This window comes from Ylistrum balloti, unplaced genomic scaffold (assembly GCF_031769215.1).
Source record: "Ylistrum balloti isolate Yb309-2 unplaced genomic scaffold, AGI_CSIRO_Ybal_v1 Utg369756, whole genome shotgun sequence".
NCBI classification, from domain to species: Eukaryota; Metazoa; Mollusca; class Bivalvia; order Pectinida; family Pectinidae; genus Ylistrum; species Ylistrum balloti.
Genome location: NW_026781957.1, coordinates 1115613 through 1142220, shown reverse-complemented (window position 1 = coordinate 1142220; position 26608 = coordinate 1115613). Strand labels below are relative to the sequence as shown.

Sequence of the window (26608 nt, the reverse complement as noted above, 5' to 3'; positions counted from 1 at the left end):
AACAAAATACACTGTAGTCTGTTAACCCTAAATCTACATCAAACTTAGGACAAAATACACTGTAGTTGTTAACCCTACATCAAACTTAGGACAAAATACACTGTAGTCTGTTAACCCTCAATCTACATCAAACTTAGGACAAAATACACTGTAGTCTGTTAACCCTCAATCTACATCAAACTTAGGACAAAATACACTGTAGTCTGTTAACCCTCAATCTACATCAAACTTAGGACAAAATACACTGTAGTCTGTTAACCCTCAATCTACATCAAACTTAGGACAAAATACACTGTAGTCTGTTAACCCTCAATCTACATCAAACTTAGAACAAAATACACTGTAGTCTGTTAACCCTAAATCTACATCAAACTTAGGACAAAATACACTGTAGTCTGTTAACCCTCAATCTACATCAAACTTAGGACAAAATACACTGTAGTCTGTTAACCCTCAATCTACATCAAACTTAGGACAAAATACACTGTAGTCTGTTGTTGTTATTGTTGACAGGACTTATTACTCTTAAGGATATAAATGTGAGAACAATATTTGTATGACTTTAGGTATCAATTTTGAGTTATGTGTATGAGTACGTAACCACATGTGTGCTGCAATTCAATGACGAGTGTTTCACACTACATTTTTGTTCTATATATTTGTACTTATAAATGTTTATCTAAATTAAAGATATCATTAGTATATGAAAATATATAATGTTTTTTATTTGTTTCTTTATTCTTTGTTGTCATGGCATGCTATGAGACACGTATGTGGTAAATGAAAATCGGGTCAATCTTCGATGCACTAATTCTTTCTTCATATAAACACGGCAAACCATCAGATAGGTAAAATAATTCATTTGGTCCCATTGACTTTGGCTGATCCATGTCTTACTGTATAGCAGAGGTCAATACTTACCGTAGCTAAGCTTCTTTGATACTTACCGTAGCTAAGCTTCTTTGATACTTACTGTAGCTAAGCTTCTTTGATACTTACCATAGCTAAGCTTCTTTGATACTTACCATAGCTAAGCTTCTTTGATACTTACTGTAGCTAAACTTCTTTGATACTTACTGTAGCTAAACTTCTTTGATACTTACCGTAGCTAAGCTTCTTTGATACTTACCATAGCTAAGCTTCTTTGATACTTACCATAGCTAAGCTTCTTTGATACTTACCGTAGCTAAGCTTCTTTGACAGGTAGTTAGAAAGTGTAGCCACAGGAGTTCCCTTCATATCAATTAACTCCTCTTCAAGAAGTCCTAGCCTGAAACATGGACACAAAATTATAACCAAGGAAATCCCACCCTGAAACATGGACACAAACCTATAGCTAACCAAGGATGTCCCACCCTGAAACATGGACACAAACCTATAGCTAACCAAGGATGTCCCACCCTGAAACATGGACACAAACTTATAGCTAACCAAAGATGTCCCACCCTGAAACATGGACACAAACCTATAGCTAACCAAGGATGTCCCACCCTGAAACATGGACACAAACCTATAGCTAACCAAGGATGTCCCACCCTGAAACATGGACACAAAGCTATAGCTAACCAAGGATGTCCCACCCTGAAACATGGACACAAACTTATAGCTAACCAAGGATGTCCCACCCTGAAACATGGACACAAACCTATAGCTAACCAAGGATGTCCCACCCTGAAACATGGACACAAACCTATAGCTAACCAAGGATGTCCCACCCTGAAACATGGACACAAACCTATAGCTAACCAAGGATGTCCCACCCTGAAACATGGACACAAACCTGATAGCTAACCAAGGATGTCCCACCCTGAAACATGGACACAAACTATAGCTAACCAAGGATGTCCCACCCTGAAACATGGACACAAACCTATAGCTAACCAAGGATGTCCCACCCTGAAACATGGACACAAACCTATAGCTAACCAAGGATGTCCCACCCTGAAACATGGACACAAACCTATAGCTAACCAAGGATGTCCCACCCTGAAACATGGACACAAACCTATAGCTAACCAAGGATGTCCCACCCTGAAACATGGACACAAACTGATAGCTAACCAAGGATGTCCCATCCTGAAACATGGACACAAACTGATAGCTAACCAAGGATGTCCCACCCTGAAACATGGACACAAACCTATAGCTAACCAAGGATGTCCCACCCTGAAACATGGACACAAACTGATAGCTAACCAAGGATGTCCCACCCTGAAACATGGACACAAACCTATAGCTAACCAAGGATGTCCCACCCTGAAACATGGACACAAACTGATAGCTAACCAAGGATGTCCCACCCTGAAACATGGACACAAACCTATAGCTAACCAAGGATGTCCCACCCTGAAACATGGACACAAACTGATAGCTAACCAAGGATGTCCCACCCTGAAACATGGACACAAACCTATAGCTAACCAAGGATGTCCCACCCTGAAACATGGACACAAACCTATAGCTAACCAAGGATGTCCCACCCTGAAACATGGACACAAACCTATAGCTAACCAAGGATGTCCCACCCTGAAACATGGACACAAACCTATAGCTAACCAAGGATGTCCCACCCTGAAACATGGACACAAACTTATAGCTAACCAAGGATGTCCCACCCTGAAACATGGACACAAACCTATAGCTAACCAAGGATGTCCCACCCTGAAACATGGACACAAAGCTATAGCTAACCAAGGATGTCCCACCCTGAAACATGGACACAAAGCTATAGCTAACCAAGGATGTCCCACCCTGAAACATGGACACAAAGCTATAGCTAACCAAGGATGTCCCACCCTGAAACATGGACACAAACCTATAGCTAACCAAGGAAGTCCCACCCTGAAACATGGACACAAACCTATAGCTAACCAAGGATGTCCCACCCTGAAACATGGACACAAACCTATAGCTAACCAAGGATGTCCCACCCTGAAACATGGACACAAACCTATAGCTAACCAAGGAAGTCCCACCCTGAAACATGGACACAAAGCTATAGCTAACCAAGGATGTCCCACCCTGAAACATGGACACAAACCTATAGCTAACCAAGGATGTCCCACCCTGAAACATGGACACAAAGCTATAGCTAACCAAGGATGTCCCACCCTGAAACATGGACACAAAGCTATAGCTAACCAAGGATGTCCCACCCTGAAACATGGACACAAAGCTATAGCTAACCAAGGATGTCCCACCCTGAAACATGGACACAAAGCTATAGCTAACCAAAGATGTCCCACCCTGAAACATGGACACAAAGCTATAGCTAACCAAGGATGTCCCACCCTGAAACATGGACACAAAGCTATAGCTAACCAAGGATGTCCCACCCTGAAACATGGACACAAACCTATAGCTAACCAAGGATGTCCCACCCTGAAACATGGACACAAACCTATAGCTAACCAAGGATGTCCCACCCTGAAACATGGACACAAACCTATAGCTAACCAAGGATGTCCCACCCTGAAACATGGACACAAACCTATAGCTAACCAAGGATGTCCCACCCTGAAACATGGACACAAACCTATAGCTAACCAAGGAAGTCCCACCCTGAAACATGGACACAAACCTATAGCTAACCAAGGATGTCCCACCCTGAAACATGGACACAAACTATAACTAACCAAGGAAGTCCCACCCTGAAACATGGACACAAACCTATAGCTAACCAAGGATGTCCCACCCTGAAACATGGACACAAACCTATAGCTAACCAAGGATGTCCCACCCTGAAACATGGACACAAACCTATAGCTAACCAAGGATGTCCCACCCTGAAACATGGACACAAACCTATAGCTAACCAAGGATGTCCCACCCTGAAACATGGACACAAACCTATAGCTAACCAAGGATGTCCCACCCTGAAACATGGACACAAACCTATAGCTAACCAAGGATGTCCCACCCTGAAACATGGACACAAACTGATAGCTAACCAAGGATGTCCCACCCTGAAACATGGACACAAACCTATAGCTAACCAAGGATGTCCCACCCTGAAACATGGACACAAACCTATAGCTAACCAAGGATGTCCCACCCTGAAACATGGACACAAACCTATAGCTAACCAAGGATGTCCCACCCTGAAACATGGACACAAACCTATAGCTAACCAAGGATGTCCCACCCTGAAACATGGACACAAACCTATAGCTAACCAAGGATGTCCCACCCTGAAACATGGACACAAAGCTATAGCTAACCAAGGATGTCCCACCCTGAAACATGGACACAAACCTATAGCTAACCAAGGATGTCCCACCCTGAAACATGGACACAAACCTATAGCTAACCAAGGATGTCCCACCCTGAAACATGGACACAAAGCTATAGCTAACCAAGGATGTCCCACCCTGAAACATGGACACAAACTTATAGCTAACCAAGGATGTCCCACCCTGAAACATGGACACAAACTGATAGCTAACCAAGGATGTCCCACCCTGAAACATGGACACAAACTTATAGCTAACCAAGGATGTCCCACCCTGAAACATGGACACAAACTGATAGCTAACCAAGGAAGTCCCACCCTGAAACATGGACACAAACTGATAGCTAACCAAGGAAGTCCCACCCTGAAACATGGACACAAAGCTATAGCTAACCAAGGATGTCCCACCCTGAAACATGGACACAAAGCTATAGCTAACCAAGGATGTCCCACCCTGAAACATGGACACAAACTGATAGCTAACCAAGGATGTCCCACCCTGAAACATGGACACAAAGCTATAGCTAACCAAGGAAGTCCCACCCTGAAACATGGACACAAACCTATAGCTAACCAAGGATGTCCCACCCTGAAACATGGACACAAAGCTATAGCCAAGGAAGTTCTCGCCTGTTCCAGTTTGAGACTGACTGAACACTACAGACGTCCTGGCTTGAAATATCAAAACAAGTCTAATAACTTCAATGACACCTGTTCCAGTTTGAGACTGACTGAACACTACAGACGTCCTGGCTTGAAATATCAAAACAAGTCTAATAACTTCAATGACACCTGTTCCAGTTTGAGATTGACTAAACATTACTGCTCTGTTCTTATACTCACTGTTCTATAGCCTGTAATCTCTCTTCTGATCGTCCGACCTGCTGATACACCAAGTCCTTCAGGGTGTCTCCAAACAAGTCATGGGACTTGTCAAACACATCGCACATATAGGCTTTCTGTATAAGGCAAAAAAGTACATCACTTAGGCTCTCTCTTCTCAGGTGATTGAATAGTACAGATCAAATTTCTAACAAATAGCAATGGTGACTTTTCATGTATTCATATATTTTATCAAGTAAGCTGACTTAAGTTCTAAAATTATTGTACAATATTGATGTACAGGAACAAAAGATGACTATTTTATGATAAGGCCAAGTTGATGAGACCTGTATCAAATTTGTTGTCTTTAAACAGATGCCACATGAGATAAGATATGTTGTGGGGCTTCTTTGCAGTATGCAGTCTGATTGGACAACATGTCCAGTAAATACTGAGATCTGAGATGCCCTGTTGTTAGTCACTCATCCGCTGAAAGACCAAAAAGTCGTAACAGTGGTGGTAAACGCATTAAAATAAATAAGTTCTTAGTCAGTCTACAGTATAGTGTGTCAGTGAACACACAGGAATTTACAGCTCCACTCACTGCTGTGTCACTGAACACACAGGATTTTACAGCTCCACTCACTGCTGTGTCACTGAACACACAGGTTTTTACAGATCTGCTCACTGCTGTGTCACTGAACACACAGGTTTTTACAGATTTACTCACTGCTGTGTCAGTAAACACACAGGTTTATACAGATCTGCTCACTGTCGAGTCAGTAAACACACAGGTTTTTACAGATCTGCTCACTGCTGTGTCACTGAACACACAGGATTTTACAGATCTGCTTACTGTCGTGTCAGTGAACACACAGGATTTTACTGCTCACTGCTGTGTCAGTGAACACACAGGTGTTTTCAGATCTGCTCACTGCTGTGTCAGTAAACACACAGGTTTTTACAGATCTGCTGTGTCACACACAGGATTTTACAGTGCTCACTGCTGTGTCAGTAAACACACAGGTTTTTACAGATCTGCTCACTGCTGTGTCACTGAACACACAGGATTTTACAGCTCCACTCACTGCTGTGTCAGTGAACACACAGGTTTTTACAGATCTGCTCACTGTCGTGTCAGTAAACACACAGGTTTTTACAGATCTGCTCACTGCTGTGTCAGTGAACACACAGGATTTTACAGATCTGCTCACTGCTGTGTCAGTACTGTTGTGTCAGTGAACACACAGGATTTTACTGCTCACTGCTGTGTCAGTGAACACACAGGATTTTACAGATCTGCTCACTGCTGTGTCAGTGAACACACAGGTTTTTACAGATCTGCTCACTGCTGTGTCAGTAAACACACAGGTTTTTACAGATCTGCTCACTGCTGTGTCAGTGAACACACAGGATTTTACTGCTTACTGTCGTGTCAGTGAACACACAGGATTTTACTGCTCACTGCTGTGTCAGTGAACACACAGGATTTTACAGATCTGCTCACTGCTGTGTTAGTGAACACACAGGTTTTTACAGATCTGCTCACTGCTGTGTCAGTGAACACACAGGTTTTTACAGATCTGCTCACTGCTGTGTCAGTAAACACACAGGTTTTTACAGATCTGCTCACTGTCGTGTCAGTAAACACACAGGTTTTTACAGATCTGCTCACTGCTGTGTCAGTGAACACACAGGATTTTACTGCTTACTGTCGTGTCAGTGAACACACAGGTTTTTACAGATCTGCTCACTGCTGTGTCAGTGAACACACAGGTTTTTACAGATCTGCTCACTGCTGTGTCAGTGAACACACAGGTTTTTACAGATCTACTCACTGCTGTGTCAGTGAACACACAGGATTTTACAGATCTGCTCAGATCTGCTCACTGCTGTGTCAGTGAACACACAGGTTTTTACAGATCTGCTCACTGCTGTGTCAGTGAACACACAGGATTTTACAGATCTGCTCACTGCTGTGTCAGTGAACACACAGGTTTTTACAGATCTGCTCACTGCTGTGTCAGTGAACACACAGGATTTTACAGATCTGCTCACTGCTGTGTCAGTGAACACACAGGTTTTTACAGATCTGCTCACTGCTGTGTCAGTGAACACACAGGATTTTACAGCTCCACTCACTGCTGTGTCAGTGAACACACAGGTTTTTACAGATCTGCTCACTGCTGTGTTAGTGAACACACAGGTTTTTACAGATCTGCTCACTGCTGTGTCAGTGAACACACAGGTTTTTACTGCTCACTGCTGTGTCAGTGAACACACAGGATTTTACACTGCTGTGTCAGTGAACACACAGGATTTTACAGATCTGCTCACTGCTGTGTTAGTGAACACACAGGTTTTTACAGATCTGCTCACTGCTGTGTTAGTGAACACACAGGTTTTTACAGATCTGCTCACTGCTGTGTCAGTGAACACACAGGTTTTTACAGATCTGCTCACTGCTGTGTCAGTGAACACACAGGATTTTACTGCTCACTGTCGTGTCAGTGAACACACAGGATTTTACAGATCTGCTCACTGCTGTGTCAGTGAACACACAGGATTTTACAGATCTGCTCACTGCTGAACACACAGGTGCTCACTGCTGTGTCAGTGAACACACAGGTTTTTACTGCTCACTGCTGTGTCAGTGAACACACAGGATTTTACAGATCTACTCACTGCTGTGTCAGTGAACACACAGGTTTTTACAGATCTGCTCACTGCTGTGTTAGTGAACACACAGGTTTTTACAGATCTGCTCACTGCTGTGTTAGTGAACACACAGGTTTTTACAGATCTGCTCACTGCTGTGTCAGTGAACACACAGGTGTTTTCAGATCTGCTCACTGCTGTGTTAGTGAACACACTGGTTTTTACAGCTCATTGCCATACTTGAAGGCCATTAGAGCCTGTTTAGGGTTATTGACAGTATATATAACAGATAATGATGTGACAAACTTAAATGACAGTGACTAATGACATCACTGTGATCACTCTACCAAGAGTTAGCATACTTACCCATGTTTTCTCCGGCCCATTCGGATGCAGTTCCACCACTGGATCAGAGTTCAGCAGTCCAAGCTGCATCAGTCCTTTTACAATGTCACAGAACCCCTTAAAAAACGAAAACAGAATTAAAAATAATTATCAAATATGGCTTGCTATTTCCCCCAATCTATCTCAAAATTAAATAAAAACAATTTGACATTTGAATACAAGAAATTGATTAAAGCAAATCCTGTCCATAATGTACAGAGATAAATAAACTTTGGCAATCAAAATCCACAATGGCTGCCCATCTGATATTTTGAAGTGAACCAATACATTTAATTACAGAACCTATCCAGAATTTCTGAAGAAATAGAAATAAAAAAAACCTTAAATGTTAAAACCAAAGTTGGTTGCTCATTGGCCATTTTATTTTTCAAATCAATACTCAAAGTTGAAAGTTTTAGAAATATCCATTATCAATTTTCAAGGAATAGGGAAATGTAATAACAAGTAGTTAAGGAAGTCTGGCAGACCTCAACAAAGAAAAAAATTAACTTACCATCATATACCAAACAGTCCTCCAACAGCTAGCCTTAGCCGAGTCAATACCATATGCCTATCCATACAATCAAAACTTACCTTATACCTAACAGTACCCCTAAGATTGGTTATGGCCAAATCTATACCATAGACTTGACCAAACAGCCAAAACTTACCTAATACCTAATAGTCCCCCTAAGGTTGGTCTTGGCGGAGTCTATACCATAGACTTGACCAAACAGCCAAAACTTACCTTATACCTAATAGTCCCCCTAAGGCGGAGTCTATACCATAGACTTGACCAAACAGCCAAAACTTACCTTATACCTAATAGTCCCCCTAAGGTTGGTCTTGGCGGAGTCTATACCATAGACTTGACCAAACAGCCAAAACTTACCTTATACCTAATAGTCCCCCTAAGGCTGTTGTTGGCGGAGTCTATACCATAGACTTGACCAAACAGCCAAAACTTACCTTATACCTAATAGTCCCCCTAAGGTTGGTCTTCGCAGAGTCTATACCATAGGCTTGACCCAACAGCCGAAACTTACCTTATACCTAATAGTCCCCCTAAGGTTGGTCTTCGCGGAGTCTATACCATAGACTTGACCCAACAGCCGAAACTTACCTTATACCTAATATTCCCCCTTAAGTTGGTCTTGGCTGAATCTATACCACAGACTTGACCAAACAGCCAAAACTTACCTGATACCTAATAGTCCCCATAAGGTTGGTGTTGGCGGAGTCTATACCATAGACTTGACCAAACAGCCAAAACTTACCTGATACCTAATAGTCCCCCTAAGGTTGGTGTTGGCGGAGTCTATACCATAGATTTGACCAAACAGCTAAAACTTACCTTGTACCTAACAGTCCCCCTAAGGACAGTCTTGGCCGAGTCTATACCATAGGCTTGTTTGTACACTGTGGAATCTCTGTTGGGGAATCCTTCAATATTAAATCCTGGCATGAAGTTTAAGTCCTGTGTTTTTTCCAGCAAGTTTCCACCACTGGGGATTTCAACAATCTGCAAAGTCATATAAAACCAAAATCAGAAAATTTGAATAATTATATTAAGTATGATTATAAAGCAGTATAATCATTAATTTGAATCTTTTTAGTTATTTCCCAAAGTAGTCTGTGAAATTAGATTTTACAATACAGTAAATAGTTCTCATATACATGTACACAATGGTTAGTGTAAACACCTATCCCTCTGGAACATGGATCTCTACTGGGTGTAGATGGTACTTGCCTTGTTGTCCTCCAGGTACTTTGCTCCACTGAGACAATTCAACAGTACACCACCAGGAGACCAGCTGTGGAGAAAAATCTTATTATAACATCTTGTCATCAAATGCCATGTAAAGACATGTATACTAATTCAATTTCCAACTTTTACCAAGGTTTTCATTGGTTCATCCCACAAACTTTCCCAATGAAATATGAGAAAGAATCAGTCCAATGTTCTTCACAAACGACTAAAACATTTAACGACTAGAACATTTAACGACTAGAACATTTAACGACTAAAACATTTAACGACTAGAACATTTAACGACTAAAACATTTAACGACTAAAACATTTAACGACTAGAACATTATGAGGGTATCAACAATAGTTGATCTGCATCTACTATTTTAAAATTGTTCAATAAAGAAAGCAAATGCATTGATCATGAAGTACTAGTATACAATCTCTGATTAAATTTTATCCTCGGTAATTTATAATATTTCCACTCATTTATTTTGATTGACATATACGCAAACGTCCAAACCAGGACATAATTTGTTCAATTCACCAGAAATATACCCCTGTAAACTTAGTATTTGAATGTCAGAGAGAGAGGATAGAGCAGTCACCGAGTGGAATCATTCATCAGGATCCTGTAACAATTTCATCTCTTCTGACACAAGCACCAGACAAAATTATCAACTTTAAGAATTGTTGTACAATAAATGTGTTTATTTACCCTGGAGCAAAGAAATAAAACTGATTGAGTAGTTAATTTAAGCATAATCATTTACAGCTACAGTTTCCTAATTTAGTTTTGTGAAGGATAACTGTGGTAGGCTGTTTACATCCTGTAAAAATTTAAATAGGTACATAGAATTAATAATATACCTTTATGTAAATAGTTAGTACATGTGCTAAGAAAGCATTAACTCTGTTGTTGATTTTTATAACTCAGCTGTTTATTAATAGTAGCAGAATGCAGTATATTCTTAACATATGTCAATTTTTTTGAAAACATTAATACATTTCTATATATTAATGAACCCTGGATACAAACATCTAGCTGTTCTAAGCTCATTTTTGACACTAAGTTGTTCATTAAAACTATATGGATGTTTCTGTTTTTGATTGCTTGTACTAAAGGATATTGTTGTCAATTTTGTGGTTTTCGATAATGCGGTATTTTTTGTTTTGTCATAATTACTGAACACCATTTAAAAAAGTGCCAAGATAAGGTTTTTTGTTTTTGTCAGATTTTGCTTATGACATTACCGGTTATCATACACTATTGGGCTATAAGCGGGATAAACGAGGTACCTTTCACAAGCATCTTCAAATATGAAGATGCTAAGACAAGTCACTATTTGTCAAGATTTCAAATCTGACCTCACACAGTAACCTTGACCTGAGTGACTTGGTACATAACACCGTCGAAGTGGTGATTATGTATATGTGTTAAATTTTACTTGTATATTTGAAACAACTAGAACTATTGCCCACGGGCTTACTCATAACCCCTGCTGGTGCCTCTGCCAACAGTCTCAATAGGGACATAACTTTCTGAAAAGGGGAGGTAACTCAACCTTATATAGATTACACACATCCACAATGTATAAGGATTATAGTCAGCAAGTATGGTTGATATCCATTCAGTTGTTTAGGAGGAGTGATCAAAAAAAGAAATGATAATAAAAAAAAAATGAAAAAAAAAATAATGATAAAAAATATAAAAATACTGAAATAAAAAATTAAAATTAAAAAAACAAAAAACAAAAAAAAATGTTTTGGAGTAGCAGGTACATCATTGCATCTAGATGCACGGACGACGTACGAACAATGGACAACCTGATTCCAATATATTGAGAGTATAATGAAGATATTAGGCTTAGAAAAAGATGGCTGAATTTTGCATTTGACCTGAACAGAAACTTTGACCTTAGAACGCTCAAGCGACTTGTAACATACTCTTCATTGCAAGTATGCCAAGCTACAGATGTTAGATTTTATTAATTATATGATAATGTCTTTTGGAAAATTGATACCAGTTTATCAGTTGACTGCAAATCACTGACAGTGTTCCATTACTTGTGATATCATTATGTCATTACATGTAGGACATGAGAAATGATGATGATTATCAATTATACAGAAAAATTTTATGCCAAACAAATTTTATTTTCAAAAATGGTGAAAAATGTTTTTTGTCTTTTATCTGAATACCACAAGAACTGATTAAATATCACATGACTTCTTCATGTCCTGTTGACATAATAGAGATCACCGTAAGCTCAAACTTACCTTTCCATTTCATTTTGGCTTCAGACACCAAATGTAACAGAAATTCAATATTGATCGATATACAAGCCTAGTTATTCATTGATGCCTACTATACAAGTCAACTTAACTCTGTATTCTATATTTCTGTGATGCAGATTTATCTGCCCTTGTGAGCAGGTTATGATTGTTATGCCTACTATACAAGTCAACTAAACTCTGTATTCCATATTTCTGTGATTCAGATTTATCTGCCCTTGTGAGCAGGTAATGATTGTTATGTCTTTGTGTGTGAATATTACATCATTTTCACACAATTTATGAAGTTACTCTCAAACAAGTGAGGTAATGATGAATGCCTGTCCCATGAGCAGATAACTCATTATGTATTACATAGGGACGAAATTGATAAAACTTGACCATACATAATCAGACCTAAAACTTGTGGAGAAACTATACATCTGGGATCACTTAATCTTATTTGGGAGGAAACCATTACCAGAGCAACCCAAGGTTAACTACAGGTCACAGTCGTCCAATGTGAATAATCCAAGTTGTGAAGCCATGGTAATGCTAGGCTACTGATCATAGCACCAATGATAACTCACCTAAACTTGTAGCGTAGTGGAGAATTGGAGTTTTCAGGGGCAGGTAACCCTCCACACCAGGAGACAAAAGACTTTATCTGAAAAAGACATCAATTTGACTGAATTAGTGTTTTACATATTATGCACAAATAAACCAAGCTTTTTTAATTGACTGTTGTTTTCTGATCAGACCTTAGGTAAGCTACCTATATCAGATGTGTAGGTCAGGTGTATGTTGATAACCAGTGTGCTGATGTGAACAAGAGTGTCCACAGGGTTCTTAGCACCCACCATTGTTTGATCTTTATTTGTTTTTCAAAAGTTGGATCTTTTTCCTTCCTTCCTTTTCTCTCCTCTGTTTTGCTCTTAATGATACAAGGTTTCAACATACAAAATCCAAGATGGTCACCTCTCAGCCATTTTGTTTTTCTAATCAGCAACAAATTCAAAGAGGCTAAACTAAGTAGCAAGTTGAACCTATATATGAAATTTGTGATATCCATCCAGTACTTACTAAAGAAATCTTGATAAAAAACTTTCAATGTTGAAATCCAAGATGGCCTCTTGTCAGCCATCCTTTTTTCTGATAAGTTCTAAAATCAAATGGGCACAACTAGAGACCATTGGAAACCAACTTCTCAAGAAAAAAAGGATAACAAGAATTGTTTATGGACAGACATACGAACCACATACGAAGGACAATGTTAAAAAGCATTTTGATCATATCTTGATCAGTTTTAAACATGGTTCAGAAATTATACTGCCAACAAAAAGATATCTGAATGTAAGGACAACAAACCTTTCCACCAGCATGCTTAACTTCATCAAAACATTCCATAGCCAGCATGTGATCAATACCGGGATCAACACCGACCTCATTCATGATTGTGATGCCAGCATTCACAGCCCTATGAACAGAATACATAACTGTATATAACACTATAATGTATTTGATGTATTGGAAATATCAATCGTATATACTGAATAGTTAGGTAGAAATAGTTTTATACTCATTTAGAATTTCATACCTGTTTTGTCACACAGATTGACCCAGTATATAACCCAGAATGAATTACCTGTCTTGATACTTGTGATAAGATATGGAAATAGAAACTAAAGCTTATGAATTGTGTTGAATTCATGAAAAACAGATAAGAGTATTTACGCATCGTGAAGTGCTGCCATTGCTGGAGATACATAACTGGCTGTCACCAAGTTGGTCTTCAGTTCAATACAAAGCTTGGCGATCTCTGGATGGAGGGAATATGGTAGTAGACTACAACAAATCAGATTTTCTTGTGAATCAACATAAGCATGAAGTACATAAATCTCCATAACAACTAACAATAAAATGAAAAGCAGCTTATATCAAGATGCTGGTAATTTATCAACATCAGTAGGTTACAATTAGTACACAGGCTGCTATATACCCGAGTCTACCCCGAGTAATCACCCAGCAGAATGTGCTAGGAAGCACTGTTTCATCTATCAGACACACTGACACAATACCAATGAAAAGAATCAGTATTTTTCTTTTTTTTTCTTCATCCTCTACCACAGTAACTGATAATGTTACCACCAGTCAGACAGGTGTCCATCACTTACCTAACCACAACATCACTGTCAGCCACCATCTTTGTTAGCTCGTCCGTGTGCCTCATCACATCCATCAGGATGAGATCAGCGTTAGTACACATACTCTCAAGTTCATCCAAGTCCCGCTTGTATTGGGAAGCTACAAAACATTATCAGTGATGGTAATTCCCCTTGTACTGGGAAGCTACAAAACATTATCAGTGATGGTAATTCCCCTTGTACTGGGAAGATACAAAACATTATCAGTGATGGTAATTCCCCTTGTACTGGGAAGCTACAAAACATTATCAGTGATGGTAATTCCCCTTGTATTGGGAAGCTACAAAACATTATCAGTGATGGTAATTCCCCTTGTACTGGGAAGCTACAAAACATTATCAGTGATGGTAATTCCCCTTGTACTGGGAAGCTACAAAACATTATCAGTGATGGTAATTCCCCTTGTACTGGGAAGCTACAAAACATTATCAGTGATGGTAATTTGGAATGGGAAGATATACAGTTAGTAAAATACTCATGAAAGGTAAAGTTGTGGGACCTATACAGACAATGCTTAATGTCTGCCTATATCAATTTCAGAATAAGACAATCATACGGGGCAATTGTTGTTTCTTTGTATATAACAATAGTAGATTAAACAGAGGCACACTCTCTCTCTGTGTACATTACATACCTACAGTTACATGTGTCTCTCTGTACATTACATACCTACAGTTACACGTGTCTCTCTGTACATTACAAACCTATAGTTACATATGTCTCTCTGTACATTACATACCTACAGTTACATGTGTCTCTCTGTACATTACATACCTAGAGTTACATTACTGTCTTGTGTCTCTCCACACATTACCTACCAACAGTCACATGAACGTTGCTGTCCTTGGTGAGATATTCTACTGCCGGTGCAGACACATAGCCTGCGCCTAGAACCAGCACTCTCTTCTGTCCTGGAACAAGCTTCTTAGCTTTCTTTGAGGACCTGAAACAGGTGGGGAGGAGTTTACTTGTACCGTCATGATTTACCAAACTGATATATATTTTCTTACAGGATCTACTTACAACAATAAAGTTACATTGCCAATATTGTTGTGGCAAATTTGAACTAAAAAGATACATTATACATTTTTCTGTTCCACTTCTTTAACGGCAAAAATATGACATAGCTAAAATCAGATATCCTGGATTTGATACAAAATGGCAAAATCTGTCTGAGGTGAAATAAACCTGTAATATGATGTTAGGTTTTTCACCTGTTAAGTCATACAGGTAAACACTGCTCCATAAGTTTACCAGCTGTGACATGAGGCATGTGTAAGATGAAACCTAACCAGAAGATGACCACAAAATGATTATTTGTGTTCAGGATAGCTTCTAATTAATCCAATATTAAATACTTACTCCGACTTTTTACGGAGCTCAGTAATATACTCAAAGGGTTCTGTAAGTTTTCCATTTGATGCAATCACAGCCTACAAGTAAAATCAAAATACAGAAATTCATTTACATTTTCACAGTTTGGAGATTTTAAGTAGAGACCCATTAAATATCAAGTTTGTATTTCTTTTTTTTCTACGAAGCACATCCAGGAATATCAACAAATAGAAAAATATTGAAATGGCTTATCTATTCCAGGTTAAAATAATTGTTATTGGCTGTACAATTTCCAGGAACGCTAAAAAATCAACAAGGGCCTGAAGAGCATGATGGATTTAATTCCTCACTAATATAGCCATGTATTTTAACATAGCAAACTGTTCTAATTTTTTTATTACTTTTAATTCTACCTTTTAGTACCAAGGGAACAACATTGTTGTTAATGTTTTATTTCGTGCCATGTGAGAAGACAGCATTAAAGCAAATTTGGATTAAACAATTAACCATTAGTCTTCCCCATTTTGGAGCCAAAGATGCTCTTCATCAATTGTGAATAGAGTTCCTTCATGACTGAAATTGAGCATGAGCTATTCTACTCAATGTTAACCTGAAAAACTGCTTTTATAAGTACAACCTTACAACTATTATCAAATAGCAGCTTGTCAAATTGTATGGTAAGTTACTTACGTTTTTGACGATTGGGGAGGCTTGATAGGCTTCCATCGGTTTAACAGCATCAGAAATTATCTGAAATTAAAGTGGAAAACAAACTACATATTTTGTTTTGTCTTTTGAGGTATTATCATCAAATTTGATTCAAATTATTGTGAAAGTAATAGGAACACTGCATTTTTGTAAAAAAAAAAAACAAAAAGAAAAAAAAAATATACATTTTGTTGAAGTCAAAAAAAAATCAATATCCACTTTTTTCTGGTTTAAAAGTCGGGATGATTTATTTATTAATCAGCCTTATATTAAAAGTCGGGAAGATTTATTTATTCATCAGCCCTTTGTTAAAAGTCTGGATGATTTATTTATTAATCAGCCTTACATTAAAAGGCGGGATGATTTATTTATTAATCAGCCTTATATTAAAAGGCGGGATGATTTATTTATTAATCAGCCTTATATTAAAAGGCGGGATGATTTATTTATTAATCAGCCTTACATTAAAAGGCGGGATGATTTATTTATTAATCAGCCTTATATTAAAAGGCGGGATGATTTATTTATTAATCAGCCTTGTATTAAAAGGCGGGATGATTTATTTATAAATCAGCCTGGTATTAAAAGGCGGGATGATTTATTTATCAATCAGCCTTATAGTAAGAGTTGACATTTTGACATTGATCTTTGTCTTTCATGATTGATGTTTTTTTTATTTATTACAGTTTTGTGTTGTCTATGAACAGATTTATTCAACATTCATTAAGGCTTGACATGTGGTTTGTTAATACTTAGAAATATTTTGAATATTTCATAAGTTGTAGCCTAACAAACCTTTCTAATCATGAATTTTCAAATTCTGACCATAAGTTTCCATGGCAGCAGAGAAAACAGCAAAACTTAATTCATGCCAGTAGCGGAAGGGACAAGGACACACTATTCTGACATGCGACAAACTAACATGTCAATTTGGAGCCCTGAAATCCCTAGATACAAAGTTTATTGTTTTTTCACTTAGTTTATAGCTTAAGTTAAAATTGTATAATCAGAGCGGTCATTTAGTTCTGATGTTACTTACCATTTCTTCAATGTAGGGCAGTAGTAAGCTTCCAAAGAAGTCTGTGGCTTCTTTAGGTATCTGGGCTGGCATGTTGTCAATCGAGCACATTAACACTCCATCTCCAGCAAAGCTACAACACAAGTCTGAATCATCACTCTGCCTCAAGTGGCCAAGAGGGCCTGTATCACTCACATGGATATTAAAGCAAGGACACATCCTTCACCATACTATAAGATCATTGGCACATTGAGAGATATGAATAAAAAATTAATATCTTTCAAGTTAAAAGTTAGTGTGTAAAACTTGACATACAGATTTGATAAAAGATGAAGCTTGAAGCTCTGAATGAGTAGAAAAGTCTGGGAACTTCAGATCATAGGGATAGAGTTTTAGGTGTTGTACTTAGTGTAAATCATGTCCAATGTTTGGAACTAATAGTCACAGTTTCACAAACCTTTCCCTGTTGATGTTGCGATCAGCATTGTACAAACAGAAGGGAGAGTCTATTGTTGTACACTCCTGCATGAACTCTATAGAACCGCCAGGGTCAGCCGATATATCACAGATGGCCAGCAGTCGATGTGGTAGCTGTGGACAGCCAGGGGTAGATGGTAACCATGGTGATTCTTCATGACGGAGGAGTGTCTTAGCATCAGGAATGGTGAGGATCCTTGGAGCATTAGGGTCCCAGTATATACCATGAACTATCACAGAGGCATAGGGTGCTATCTGGAAGATTGAGAACAAAGTGATGTAAGCTATTTATAACTCACTTTCTGATTGGCTGATATTTCTATAGTTGTCTCATTGAATCATAAATATTAATAAACACACAAATGCAATCAATCTTGTATTGTTTCTGGTCTGGTAAATAATCTAAATTTATCTTTATAACAAATAATCCTCATGTATTCAGACATCTCAAAAATATTTCACAGCTCCCCCTATAACCATACAGATCAGCCTCACGTTTTATGTATTAACAGGTTTTACGTCCACTATTACAACCTTTTGGTCTTTTAGATTCACACTAACCTTGTGGCTAAATACTGACAAATATTTAGATGGATCCTGTTCAAACTCCTCAGCATCAAACTTTCCACCATCTTTAGGGACGAAATGGGATTCTCGACTGACAACACAAGCATATAGCTTGTTGGTAGCTACAAGTATTTAGCAATGTATATATATATATGTATACATTTTGATGGAAGCAACAAAAATCATCCAAAGATTGACTCTGATTGGTTTATAACTGGAAACCTGTAACATCATGTCAAGTATGGAAACTAATAACAGTCACTTGACAATAAAAGTGAAAGATCAATGAATTATGGAATGTCACCCTCTGTTTCATTCGACATTGGATTATATACAAAGTCAAAACAAATATCCACATGCAACATTTAACTGAAAAACCTTAAATAAACTGACATGTTACAAAAAAACAGGATCACAACAACTTAATCCTTTATGAAATAGACCTGAATGTGTTCAAATTTCTTTTATAACAAATTCTATCCTAAAATCTCTCTTCATTTCAAAGTCCTTTAGAATGGATTGATGAAATGAAACCTATGATAAATTCCTCCTAGGATGAATATTCGGAGTTTTCTTTTGATATAACGGTAACTTAATCCTTGTGATAATTTCTTCATTCTACTGAATTATGATAATCTTCCCTTTGAAATTCACATCCTCCCTATTATAGACTCCTAGTAATGATTTTATCCCCACAAATAATTTTTCCCTTGAAGTAAATATGATAAATAAAATAGCACCCTGGTAATGATTTTATCCCCGCAAATAATTTTTCCCTTGAAGTAAATATGATAAATAAAATAGCACCCTGGTAATGATTTTATCCCCGCAAATAATTTTTCCCTTGAAGTAAATATGATAAATAAAACAGCACCCTGGTAATAATTTTCTCCCCACAAATAATTTTCCCTGGTCTAGACATGATGAAGATTCTCCTGAATACTTACAGCCATGTCTAGCAACATTAGGTAGATGTTCTGGTTCTATATACTCAAACGGAAACTCCTGGAATACCTCCTGTGCTCCCTGGAACATATAATCGTAGAATGTTACTAATTACCTGTGACGAGCCTCATGCTGAGGTTAGTAATGGCAGTTGTGATGCCCACATATAGATTTCACATCACTTGACACATAATTATACTGGTGAAAAATTGAGTCTGGATTTAAGCCTTAAAGACATATTACCAACAAGAAATGGAATTAAAGTTTAAAACCTTTCACACAGAAAGAGTAACTGGCAGCAATATCTGTGTAAAACATGGTAATGATCAGAATCTCCTAAGAGCTGCTGTATTTTTCTGACAATTTTTATTGTGCATAGGGTTCAAATGTGTCCATCTTGTTTTTTCTAGAATGATATGGATATTAATTTTCTTCTTTACCATAATAAGTTAATCAAATCTTTTGTAACATTTGATTCTAATTTGTTAACATTTCACCTGCCATGATTCAGCCTACCTGTGACACATTGCCAGAGCCAGTAAAGATAAAGGTGAGTGGTCCTATAGACTTAGGTAGGCGTCCGAGAGCAATCTCATACCCAGCATCCCTCACTGCCCGTCGTGCCATCTCTGTATTAGTGTAGTTGTGGCTTGGACCAATGTGCTAAAGTAGGATTTACACAGGAACGTAATGACATGTCAAATGAAGAACATAGTCCTGGCTGTAAATTACAACCTCGATGAGAATACAAGATTCTACTATAAGTAAAAGACAATTTAAGATCTAGTAAAATTTAACACCATTTACCAGAAATGATAACCATTGCTAGAGTATGAATATATTACACAATATACGGGATATACTGAAGAATAGTTATATTTCTGAAATATTATTTGACACTAAAACTTTGTGTTCTGGTCTTTTTAGCCCTTCTTACAATTCCAAATATGTTTACAATACAGGTTGCTAATGACAACATTTAAGGTAGTACTAGGACGGGACTAATTGACAGGTGATGAAGACTACCCCTGACACCAGGATAACACTTGTCTCGAGATGATACAAACTACCTGAAGATAGTATCAGGATAGGACTGGTAGCTAGGTGGTACAGACTATTCCAAATACAGTATCAAGAAGAGGCTGGTTGCTAGGTGACAAATCTTCCTCAAATACTGTACCAGGATGAGATTGGTTGCTAGTGATAAGGACTACCCCAGATACTGTACCAGGATGAGACTGGTTGTTAGTGATAAGGACTACCCCAGATACTGTACCAGGGTGAGATTGGTTGTTAGTGATAAGGACTACCCCAGATACTGTACCAGGATGAGACTGGTTGTTAGTGATAAGGACTACCCCAGATACTGTACCAGGATGAGATTGGTTGTTAGTGATAAGGACTACCCTAGATACTGTACCAGGGTGAGACTGCTTGTTAGTGATAAGGACTACCCCAGATACTGTACCAGGATGAGACTGGTTGTTAGTGATAAGGACTACCCCAGATACTGTACCAGGATGAGACTGGTTGTTAGTGATAAGGACTACCCCAGATACTGTACCAGGGTGAGATTGGTTGTTAGTGATAAGGACTACCCCAGATACTGTACCAGGATGAGACTGCTTGTTAGTGATAAGGACTACCCCAGATACTGTACCAGGATGAGACTGCTTGTTAGTGATAAGGACTACCCCAGATACTGTACCAGGATGAGACTGCTTGTTAGTGATAAGGACTACCCCAGATACTGTACCAGGATGAGACTGGTTGTTAGTGATAAGGACTACCCCAGATACTGTACCAGGATGAGACTGGTTGTTAGTGATAAGGACTACCCCAGATACTGTACCAGGATGAGACTGGTTGTTAGTGATAAGGACTACCCCAGATACTGTACCAGGATGAGACTGGTTGTTAGTGATAAGGACTACCCCAGATACTGTACCAGGATGAGACTGCTTGTTAGTGATAAGGACTACCCCAGATACTGTACCAGGATGAGACTGGTTGTTAGTGATAAGGACTACCCCAGATACTGTACCAGGATGAGACTGCTTGTTAGTGATAAGGACTACCCCAGATACTGTACCAGGATGAGATTGGTTGTTAGTGATAAGGACTACCCCAGATACTGTACCAGGATGAGACTGCTTGTTAGTGATAAGGACTACCCCAGATACTGTACCAGGATGAGACTGCTGTTAGTGATAAGGTCTGAGATTTGTTGTTAGTTATAAGGACTACCCCAGATACTGTACCAGGATAGACTGAGATTGTTAGTGATAAGGACTACCCCAGATACTGTACCTACTGGGATGAGACTGCTTGTTAGTGATAAGGACTACCCCAGATACTGTACCAGGATGAGACTGCTTGTTAGTGATAAGGACTACCCCAGATACTGTACCTGGATGAGACTGCTTGTTAGTGATAAGGACTACCCCAGATACTGTACCATGATGAGACTGCTTGTTAGTGATAAGGACTACCCCAGATACTGTACCAGGATGAGACTGCTTGTTAGTGATAAGGACTACCCCAGATACTGTACCTGGGTGAGATTGGTTGTTAGTGATAAGGACTACCCTAGATACTGTACCAGGGTGAGATTGGTTGTTAGTGATAAGGACTACCCCAGATACTGTACCAGGAAAGGTGTGTGGTGTCCCAGGGCCAGCAGCCTCAGTCCCAGTCCATGGAGTATGTTGATCATCCCTGACACACCAGCATACTTTCCAAAGGCTACAACACGTTGACCTTTATGATCCACCATCTTCTCGTAGTCTATCAAACGAATATTCTGTAACACGGAGAATTGACATGATTTAAAGATCAGTGGACCAGAGTGACAAGGGTCTTTCAGGAAAGAAATGAAAATATAGCCTGTATGCTTGATTTGTTTAACTTATTATCATCATGTACATACCTAGGTATATTACACACCTACAGAAATAGTGTCCTCAGCTAATAGGAATTTCCAGCTTGTTAAGTGGTAGAGTGTCTAGTTAGGGACCAAATGGTCCCATGGGTAGTTTGAATCCAAGGAGTGGCAAGGTGTTTTTATTACTCATTCCTATTACAGATTTGATGCCATGACGAAATATTGTAATAGGAAGAAGGAAAAATACCCTGCTACTACCAATGTTCAAATTAGCAACCCTTGGCTCTCCAGCTGGACTCAATATCGCTTGACTAAAGGGAAATTTCAACTACTTCTGTAAACAAACTTCAGATAATTTAGAAGTAAGACCTACTTTTTCTAGGATGGCATCAAGAAGAGGCATATTATCCTTCTGAGCCTTGATAGTATGGGAGAAGAAGGCATAAGTTTTATCTGGCATGAGCTGGTCAATAGGTACAGTCTTTACACCAATCACCAGGGACGCCTCACTGATGTCTTCTTGTATCACTGCTCCACACTGGGCATAGTCCTACAAAGTATAAAAATATGACACTACAAGTCTGGGCATATTTCTGCAAAGTATAACAATTATGATACTACAAATCTGGGCATATTCCTACAAAGTATAACAATTATGATACTACAAATCTGGGCATATTTCTGCAAAGTATAACAATTATGATACTACAAATCTGGTCATAGTCCTACAAAGTATAACAATTATGATACTTCAAATCTGGGCATAGTCCTACAAAGTATAACAATTATGATACTTCAAGTCTGGTCATACTCCTACAAAGTATAACAATTATGATACTATAAATATTTGTATGTAAAATGTATTTCCTGACTGTGAAACATCCATATAGTTTTAATTATAGATGAAGTTAATTAGTTAAAAGTAACAAAAATTTATCACTACATTAATCTGCAAACTATAAAACTTATAACAATGTAAATCTGAAGATCTCAGTGATAAATCTACCTGCCAGTCAAAAGTCCTGTACTGATAGAATTTTTAGGAGACTCCTAGATTTTACTGAAATACCTTAATTTTACATTGCAATACCCATTCTTTTCAGCAATTAAGCTAAAAAGAACTCAGAAAGATAAATTTTAGATTGATTACTGAGATCTGTGAAATTACGTACAATCATGTTATAAGCCCTTCTGTTGGACGGCTGAACAATAACTTTAATGCCATTCTTCACAAGTTTCCGGACCTGTCGAGGAGCTAGAGGGGCACGACGTTCCCAAACATTGATAGTTTCTCGGCGTATGGCCATCACCTTTGGGCCATCAGCTATGAATCTCTGGCATTCTGCAGACGACAACGCTCTTTGACAGAGCAGTTGTGTGTGCCGACACCACATAATGTCTTAGTTTCACAACAAATCTGATTAAATCTGATTAAATCTGATGTTTCTGTCTTGTTTACAAGAACTTTTGATAAATCCGACACCTCCTTCACTTGTATTCCTGTAAAAGAAAATGAATCACATCTTATTATCAAGAACATGTAAAATCATTGAACATTTGCTGACAATTATTTTCATTTCTTTTTCCAAATTACATTTCAGAAACATTTTTTTTCTACAGTTTCATGCACCGTTTCATAACTTGAATTCAGCAATATGTTTAAATATTTTCTTCGTTTTTTTTAAATACTTAAAAAGTTTGGTTGTAACAATACATCAAAACAAAATCAGCACAGGATCACATCCACCAAGTCCAATAAGTACCTGATGATTATTCAATATGGGGAAAATACAGCTAATATTCTGGTGACAATCACGTCAAAAATCACAACCTTCCAATGAGTATGTAATTATGTCGACCGCTGTACCGAAATCCTTTACTGCGATAAAGTGTATGACTGATTTAATAATGCATGCATATATATCTATCTGTGGTATAGTTCTCTAGTTCTAGAGTTACCAGCTCTATCTCACATGCCCTATTTCACAATTACAGCTGTGCACAAAAAAAAACCAGGAATATTATTTGATACACAGATTAAAGAATGTTGCATGTTTTGTATCTAAATCTACATGTACATATGTAAAATATAATAAGTTTTTATAATGACTCGGTTTTATATCATACTAAATTGGTAGAAAAATTATCTCCATCCCTACAGCTGTTGTTTTATTTATCATGAAATTTGCATCAATCTCAAATCATCCTGTTTTATAAGTACTGTACAATAACCTGAAGTTAAAATATTTATTGGCAAAAACTTCAATTCTATGGCATTCAATTATCATTATCACTTTTTAATTACTCAAACAGCGATTACAACCGGGTTGCAGATTGGGATTTGTCATCTTTGTACTTATTACTTAAAAACACCTTGCAATGGCCTAATCAAAGATATTGCCTCCATGCAGCTGTAATAGGAAGGGTAACGAAAAGCACCCTACCACCACTGGGGTTCGAACTAGCGACCCTTCGGTCTCTAGCCGGACACTCTATCGCTTGACTAAAGGGAAATTCCCGCTAGCAGAGGGTTGTAAGGCAACCTGTACTCTCAACTTCTACACAGCATACTTTACATTCAGCTGATTCAGATTTGACAATTGACCTCTGCCTATATATATATAACCTTGCCCTTAATTTCACTTGAACTTGACATAAACATCAGGTACAAAATCTAATACCTTACTGCAAGTCTTCTTCATCCTATCAAACTATCTCAGACATATTTCATTAACAAATCTAACATAAAAATAAACTCTGGATTTCAATCATTTTTTGTTTGTTTTTGCTTTTTTAGCAGTTTTATTCATGTGTAAATATATTAATATATTGATAAATAAGTGGATACATACATGTATTCAAAGAGGTAGATATTAGTCGGGATCCCGTATTTTAAAAGTAATCCAGGATTTGACTGGTATACAATTGGTTGTGTGACTCTGTGGTAAAACGATATGGTCGGTGATGCTAGAGAGACGCCTCTATGATCACCAACACCTAGGAGAGTCGGTAATAAATCATACCTGTCTCGTGTCTGTGTGACTTTCACTGAACACGAATTAATTACAACATGTAAAATTAAAGATTAACGTTTACGTTAAGCAAAAAATTCCCCTTGACGTGGCCCCATTACCAGAAAGTGTAGTCATTGAATCTATTACTTGTAAATGATACGGTCTTTCAAAAGCACTCCTGTAAGTACTGAGACTCAAAGTGGACATGTGTGACAACTAACATGACTGTGTCTTGAGTCCTGTTTAGCCGTTTACAATTTTTCCGTCTACGTCTGCCGTACAAATGACCGAGTTAAAGAGTAACAACGCCGGTTCATGTTTGACGAGAAAAGTGGTGATTTCTGTCCAATATTCGCGTAGAAACACTACAGTAGATATGTTTATGATACAAACACGGGTTTCATTACATTATTTCACTGATGACCTACCTCAAAAACGTCAGCAAGCTGTTTCTTCCGCGCTGTATCTTTTGTAAACAGTGGCAGTGGTCACTGTGTACATTGCTCGCGGTTGGTTCTTTCAGTTGAAGGTCAGACTCTGTCAGCCAATCACTGTCTTACATTACTACACACCTTCTTAAAGCAACGGCGGTAAATGTAGTTAACAGTGTACCTATGTCAGCTATGTAGTGATAAATGCTTGTATTAATAATACTGTACCCAGTAGATAACTTTATTAAAACAAAAACAAAACAAGAAAATACCAACATGTCAACATAATCATATTCTAAACTCAAATTCAATAAAACTAGGATAAAATATGACGAAAAGAATAATTTACACGGAGACTCCTGAAAAAGTACAAGACTAAGACCAGGTGTTCTGGAAAACTAAGCGGCTCCTGCTTCATCGACGACACTCGCCATGTAAATCTTGGTTAATCCACGTAAGCAATGTCACGTTTTCAAAATGAGAACAATGTATATACAGCAATGGAACCAACAGACAGACTAACCTGCTTGAAAAAGAATATTTCTCAACGAAATCACTAGGACTTCCCCGTAATTTTCATAATCAACCTGCATTTTTTGCTATACAAACTCGTAAAACGCATGTATTACTCGTTTGTCCGTCTGTCGCAGCGGACTTATTGTAGATGTTAGCTGATGTTAGTTGCTTTCTTTAATTTCTTTCAATCTTTTCAGATCATTGGATTGGAACACTGGTAGGCTAAGTCACACCAAAGTGTAAAACAACAGGGATAAAAATGGACCTTGTCAGGAAAAATCTGTTACCCTTTCAGTAATTTTACGAATAATGACGTTAAAACAGCAACCAGAAATTTCAACATTTGAAAAAATATCTATTTCCTATCATTAGCAAATGTTTTCGACGCTG

The 26608-nt window shown here is 38.1% G+C and overlaps 1 protein-coding gene across 1 annotated transcript in view; it reads right to left on the bottom strand.

Moving 5' to 3' along the window:
* Nucleotides 1–25752, bottom strand: part of LOC132543426 (alpha-aminoadipic semialdehyde synthase, mitochondrial-like) — a 35781-nt gene extending 10029 nt beyond the window's left edge. Inside the window, exons 1-21 of the mRNA XM_060206928.1 lie at nt 25700–25752; nt 23430–23757; nt 22631–22807; nt 22024–22176; nt 19890–20036; nt 19376–19454; nt 18423–18550; nt 17842–18116; nt 17406–17517; nt 16349–16408; nt 15686–15756; nt 15142–15266; nt 14294–14423; nt 13854–13964; nt 13488–13596; nt 12710–12786; nt 9846–9909; nt 9450–9617; nt 8078–8173; nt 5075–5190; nt 1182–1270 (exon numbers count right to left, since the gene is read on the bottom strand). Of these exons, the coding sequence (XP_060062911.1) occupies nt 1182–1270; nt 5075–5190; nt 8078–8173; nt 9450–9617; nt 9846–9909; nt 12710–12786; nt 13488–13596; nt 13854–13964; nt 14294–14423; nt 15142–15266; nt 15686–15756; nt 16349–16408; nt 17406–17517; nt 17842–18116; nt 18423–18550; nt 19376–19454; nt 19890–20036; nt 22024–22176; nt 22631–22807; nt 23430–23651 (2509 nt within the window). The 5' untranslated portion in view covers nt 23652–23757; nt 25700–25752. The remainder of the gene's footprint in view (nt 1–1181; nt 1271–5074; nt 5191–8077; nt 8174–9449; nt 9618–9845; nt 9910–12709; nt 12787–13487; nt 13597–13853; nt 13965–14293; nt 14424–15141; nt 15267–15685; nt 15757–16348; nt 16409–17405; nt 17518–17841; nt 18117–18422; nt 18551–19375; nt 19455–19889; nt 20037–22023; nt 22177–22630; nt 22808–23429; nt 23758–25699) is intronic.
* Nucleotides 25753–26608: the final 856 nt, after the last annotated feature.